At 44.0% G+C, this 6,456-nt stretch overlaps 1 protein-coding gene across 8 annotated transcripts in view; it reads right to left on the reverse strand.

Moving 5' to 3' along the window:
* Positions 1–6,456, reverse strand: part of Wdfy3 (WD repeat and FYVE domain containing 3) — a 247,489-nt gene that overhangs the window by 90,040 nt on the left and 150,993 nt on the right. For all 8 annotated transcript variants that reach the window (XM_031337002.1, XM_031337004.1, XM_031337009.1 and 5 more), the window contains 4 exons: positions 4,358–4,470; positions 1,773–2,004; positions 955–1,055; positions 615–833 (listed from right to left, as the gene is read on the reverse strand). In XM_031337002.1, coding sequence (XP_031192862.1) covers positions 615–833; positions 955–1,055; positions 1,773–2,004; positions 4,358–4,470 — 665 coding nt within the window. The remainder of the gene's footprint in view (positions 1–614; positions 834–954; positions 1,056–1,772; positions 2,005–4,357; positions 4,471–6,456) is intronic.

Consider the following 6,456-nt stretch of genomic DNA (forward strand, 5'->3'; position numbering starts at 1 on the left):
CACAGGTTCATGCCCTGAGGAGGACGGTGATGCTGCTGTGTAGTACTGAGCTGCACGTATGGAGCACATGTGTTCTATGACTGCGACTCGCTCTGCACATCTAGGATCGATCACCGTTTCAGCAAAAACAGATCTAGCTCGAAAGCTGCTTCCCTAGTGGGACCCTGAACATTGGTAAGCAAGATGCAACCTTGGTCAGGCTCTGCCTCTGTGGTTTTCCAAGTCACTCTTGACAATGTTTTCATGGGGGAAGTGCATGTGTGTGCACGTGTGCATGTGTGCGTGTGTTAGTTATGAATTATATGTTTAATTATCTCTATATAAAATGTATTATGTATATATATATAAAAGAAAAGATCCCAGCACGTGGGAGGCAGAGGCAGGCGTATTTCTGAGTTCAAGGCCAGCCTGGTCTACAGAGTGAGTTCCAGGATAGCCAGGGCTACACAGAGAAACCCTGTCTCAGAAAAAACCAAAAAGAAAAAAAAAAAAAAAAAGAAAAAGATTTACTGGTAAATACGCAAGATTTCATATAATCTGTTCTATGCCATGCTAATTAAAGCTAGATGAGGGTTATCATTTTGACCTTAGAAATGAGTATTAATTACACTGACCATAATTTTGGAGTAGCTCCTCTTTTGTGGAAACGATTAAGGACCGGTCTTTTGCAGACAGAACTATAGCAAGGCACACATAATGCTGCTCGGATGAATTCGCTCGCCGCACAACAGTGAGGAGTCTGACGGGGTGGTTATTTGGAGGGGAGCTGAAGTGTTCAATGCAGAACCAGCAGGAATAGCTTAGGCCAGAAGGCGGTGGGAAGAACCTCTCACCTGGAGTCAGAGGAGAAAACCAGGGACAGAGCATTGTGGCACATGTTCATGTTTTTAAAGGAGGCAACAACAGTAAATAAACTATTAGTAAAAATATCCACTGAAAAGGAATCATGTTTACCAGAACCAATGCCGCTGACCACGGCCCCGTCGGTAAGACCTGTCGTGACGGCGTTACTGGTAGGGGCGTTATGGGGAGCCAAGCTGGGCAGAAACAGGCAGCTAGTAAAGAATACATAGCTCAGTTAGAGATCCAGTCTGTTTTAACCCAACCGACAAGCAAAACTGCAGTAAGTGATTAAAAGGCAAGTATGTAACTGGAGCTAGAGATTATAGAACAAATCTGGGGGCCGGGCAAAGCCTTTCCTGTTTTAATCAGGTGAGAACAAATGGTATACTTTAAAACCTCTAGCAGTGCCACTTAATTTTCAAATTATGTAAAACTTATGGTTAAATTTGCATATGTAAAACAAGCATACAGTCTTAATAACAAACACTGGAATAATTTCACTATCAACCTTGGGCATATGTGTGCACACTCTGAGCTAGTGGGCCTGACAAGTTTGGAGATTGACTATGTAGTCTTTGTTGCTGCTTCTGTAACCTCAGCAGCCTCAAGATATTTAAGGTTACTCATCTGAGGCCACTGGTGCTCTTCACTGCTCTAGACAGTCTGGAGACAAGGTGACAGAGCCTAGTCAGAGCTTCCATCTAACTTTATCCGACTTCTGTATCTCAAGCTTCCGACCCCAGGAACTGGCCAGCTTTCCGGATGGAGCCCCATGAGACCCTCGCTTGGTGCAGGAAACTTCCTACTAGGATGACCTAGTTCTGCCGCTCAGAGAATACACCTCAATGGGCTGCACGTGACCCCGTAAAATGTCTTCATCCACAATCACAATGAGAGCAAAGCCTGGCTTCCCTTAACAGTTCCCTTACCCATAGCCTTCAAGAGATGTGTCAAATTCAACAAAAGCTGGAGTCACAGATGAACCATGAAGTCTGATGTCGTGAGGGGTTGTCATGGAGACGAGACACTTTACCCTGGTCAAGGGCACAGTGCTTCCTTCTGCTGACTTCACCAGACTTTTACTTATCCGGTAATGGTTATCCTCATGTGAGCTGAAAACATTATCAGAGCCCAGACCTTCCAGAGAGGTGACCACGCTACCTGCAAGACAAAAGATCTTGGGGAATTTGCAGAATTTTACAGTAACTTCACCAGACTGATTTATTTTCATATGCTATAATTTTTTTCAATACCACGGACACTTGTGTAGTTGCAATGTTGTATGTTCCCTTTCAGACTCAAAGAGCTTGCTTTCTTTTTTAAATTACTACCAAAGCAACAAACACACTGCGGAGACATCAGACACTAGAGTATTGAAAGGAATAAAAGCAACCCACAGTCACGGCTTAGATCTCAGTTAGGGGAGTGCTCTTTATTTCACAACACTGCTTATCATTTCTTTTTGGAAGGAAAGCGTTTTTTCCCTAAAAGCTCCGTAACAGAAAGGAACTGTGCTGTCTCAGGAATGAACACAACGCTCGAGTCTCCTGTCTTCCACTGTCTTTTTGAATCCTTAAATCTATCACAATAAAACATGATCATAAAAACACCGCATGTAAGGATCCTACACACACACATGTGGTGATAAGCAGTCCTGTCTTTCCAAAAACATCTTAGAACAACAAACATAATGTTCGCCTTGAGGATGAACTGCTCCGGTGCACAAACCATTTCCCTTCAGTGTGTCTGACACTGGATCAACCATAACTGTGTTTGAATACTCTTGCAGGGAATACCTACTGTTGTCTTTATTCTTCACAAAGGAAATCACAACTCAACTCTAAAGGAATGGATATAATACAAAAAGGAAAAAGACATAAAGGGATGTAGACTAATTCATATGAAAAACTATCGTACAGTTGCCTTCCCATGGAACCATGCTGGAACGCAAAAGATCTTACGTTTCCCTGAGACATCATTCCACAGCACTGGTGATCATTAGGAGCAGAGAGCAATGGCTGAAGGTTGGTACTCTGACTTCAGCAGACCCACCTCAAAACTGCAGGGAATGATTAGATCCACATTGCTGCCTTTCAAAGCTGCCATTGTAGGCTTGGAGAATATACCTCAGGGATAGAGCAGCTGCCTAGCACAGGCAAGGGCCTCGGATTAGTCACCAGCACATCAAAAACCAAAGGACAAACCAAGGGAAGGTAGTGTCTCTGACGTCCTAGGGTCTGTCTTGCATGGTGCACTGGCATTCAACACTTAATCGTTACTCTAACTCCATTGCGGCCTTACCACCCTCCCCACCAGCTGGCAGTGATCCAAACAGAAATGCCGTCAATAGAAAAGGCGCAAAGCCACAGAATTAACCGTGGAAGGAAAGCCAAAACCACAGGATCCATCACAGGGCAGGGCAGGATCCAGTAGTAGGCTCCACTAAGATACTGCCCACGAGTTTGGATGGATAGCGCCTGTTGGTCTGCCATGATCCTGAATGACTAGGCAGGGCCTACATTCTCCTCACTCCCTTGGCCATTTGTCTTCCCTCTGCTCAATGCAACATCTCTTTGGAGGCTACTCAGCAAATCTACCACAAATGTCTAGTACACCATTCCTCTTGTCTTCCTCATTCCTCTGTTGATTTTTTTTTAAAGATTTATTTATTGTATGTGTGTATTGAATATACTGCAGCTGTCTTCAGACATCCCCAGAAGAGGCCATCTGATCACACTGTAGATAGCTGTGAGCCATCATGTGGTTGTTGGGACCTGAACTCAGGACCTTCGGAAGAGCAGCAGTCAGTGCTCTTAACCACTGAGCCATCTCTCCAGCCCTCCTCTGTTGATTTTATTCTGTGTTTTCTGTGCCCATCCAAATGTTCCTGCTGGAAGAGTTGTTTCCTTCATGTGAGAAATCCACAGGATTTTTCTCTTCTAATCCCAGGACACCTGCCTTCCAATCCCAGGACACCTGCCTTCCAATCCCAGGACACCTGCCTTCCAATCCCAGGACACCTGCCTTCCAATCCCAGGACACCTGTCTTCCAATCCCAGGACACCTGCCCTCCAATCCCAGGACACCTGCTTTCCAATCTCAGAACACCTGTCATCTTGACACAGGACACCTGACTCCAGAGGTCACCTAGCTTCCCTTCTTCCCTCTCAGGCCTAATTTGACTATTGTGATTTCTAATTTCCCAAGCTCCAGTTGCCTGTCAATCACACTGCTGCATTTAAACAATGTAATCGACACTCCCTGGCCAGGCAGCAAAGACCACTGGGAGAGAGATAGAGAGAATCCTTTGAGGTAAAGGCACTCCCTCCCTCGTATGATGGGCTAAGATGCCCATCCCCTGCTTACCTACCCCCACAGTTCTCTCCCTCAGTTAATCAGCCTGATTGTGTGTCACTGAGCAAACTGCAAACAACCTCTTTTCCTTATAGAGTTCTCATACAGACCCACCCCACCCACATAGATTTCAGTGACAGAATCATAAAGCTCAGCTCACTTCTCATCTCCGGCTCGAAGCTCAGCGAACTTGGCTTGTGAACCCTGTATTGCTTCAGCAGCTTTTTGTCCCAGGCACCACAATTCAAAGGGCTTGCCAAACGCAAAAACTCCCTAAAGAGGAGAAAGCAAAGTTAGGCCCTGGCTGAGAATATTACAGAACAAGACACCACCACATCTAGGGGTAGGGCGGGAGATGATGAATTGTAACGGAGTAGTTATAACACGAAACTAACTCAGTTTCATGTCAGTATTATGTCACAGTAATATGTCAGTATTATGTTAATTTCATATTATAGTCATCATATAGCTATACATCTACTACGCACCCCAGGGCGTCCCACTCCCTTACGTTTACTTTGCTTTCTACATTCATAAAATTCCCAAGCTGCTAATCCAATTTCCTGTCTCTGACATGCCCTACCCTGGCAGTCCTCTGACAGGACCCAGACCAAGCGCCTCTTTCTGTATCTAGCAGCAGTCTGTGTCACCTCCAGTGGCTCCCACTGGGTCCCGACACTATCTATTCGCTGTCACTACCTTGCTCAAGTTGTCAATGGCTACTCATTCCTGGCACATGGAAACCCCAGCTCCCCACAGGCTGCCAGGGAAGGCACGGTGACATGAGACCTACCTTCAACACCCACTTCACTGTACACCCTTTCTCCCCATCCACAAATCTGGCTTGTTCTTCAGTTCACAGGAATGCTGTATTGCTTACTGGGCCTCTCTCTCTCATTGCAAAGGGATTCCATTCCCCCTAAATTCAAGCTGGATAACCGCCTTCCATATTCTATTTCTAAACTGTCATTCCTCTAGAAAGCCAACCTCCCTAAAATTTTTGGGTAAGCTGCCCTTAAATGAATTCTACAAAAACTATTATAGAATCTACTATACAGTATTTTAATTTCCTGCTTATGTGTTAAAGCCCCTGGTTACCAATGCTTTCTTACATCTCAGATTAAGGGTTCAAATATAATGTGTCATACTAGGCAAGTCAGATCTCATACCTGTAGCAGTTATAAAACAAGCTACTTCTGTTCTTGTTCTAAGCACCAGAAAGAGTGTAAAGCATTGCAAAAGGATACGAGATACAATCTGGTGAGCACGTCCTCCTAGATATGGTGTGCATACGAAGCACACTGTCTAGGAATGACACACAGTAGGATTCCTCCAGAGTCTGGCATGTAGGCAGTCATGACGCCTCATATAATTCTGTTTGACATGTGCTTATGTCAAGTATTTTTCTTAATCAACAATAATTTTGGACTGGGCTTTAAAAGCCACAAATAATATATCCACCATGTTTTTGAAGTCTTTAAAGTTTCATACAATGACAGCACTTGAACAGAAGACAAGAATAATCACAGAGACCATTACGGTCTCAGAACAACAAGCTATAGGTATATTTTTAGAAGAACAAAAAAGGTAATGTGTGACTGTATCTATTTGGCTGTATGATTTCAAAGAAAACAGAAAAGTTTTATTTTTTAAAGATTTACTTTAATTTTTTGTGTATGGGTATTTTGCCTCTATGTATGGCTGTGCACTGCATATGTGCTTGATGCTCACAGAAGCCAGTAGGGGGTTCCAGATTCCCTGGACCACATGTGTTCTAAAAAGCAGATGGGGGTCTGCAGAAATAGAAACCAATGCTTTTAACTGCTGAGCCATCTCACCAACCCCCTTAACCCAAATTTAAAAACTGACCAAGTCCGTTGGAAAAATAGCATTTTTCTCTTGAATTAAAACATATGCATTCTTCTTGAGCTAGAGATATAGCTCAGTGGGAGAGCACTTGTGCAGTAGACAAGAGCCCTGGGGAGATTCTCAAAATGCACACATATGCACACATGTGTATACATTATGATAAATAAAAACTATCAATCTATATCAATCTACATCAATCTATATCAATCTACATATATAGGATGTGTGCAAGCAAAACATTTCCAACATGACAAAAATCATGGAGCTGGGACACAGAGTAGTGGTGTACATGGATTAGGGATGGAGGGAGGTCAGGGTATGTAGGACACAGAGGTACAAGGGTCAGGGATGGGAGGTCAGGGGTGTGGAGGACACAGAGGTACAAGGGTC

This window comes from Mastomys coucha, unplaced genomic scaffold, assembly GCF_008632895.1.
Source record: "Mastomys coucha isolate ucsf_1 unplaced genomic scaffold, UCSF_Mcou_1 pScaffold22, whole genome shotgun sequence".
Classification (NCBI taxonomy): Eukaryota; Metazoa; Chordata; class Mammalia; order Rodentia; family Muridae; genus Mastomys; species Mastomys coucha.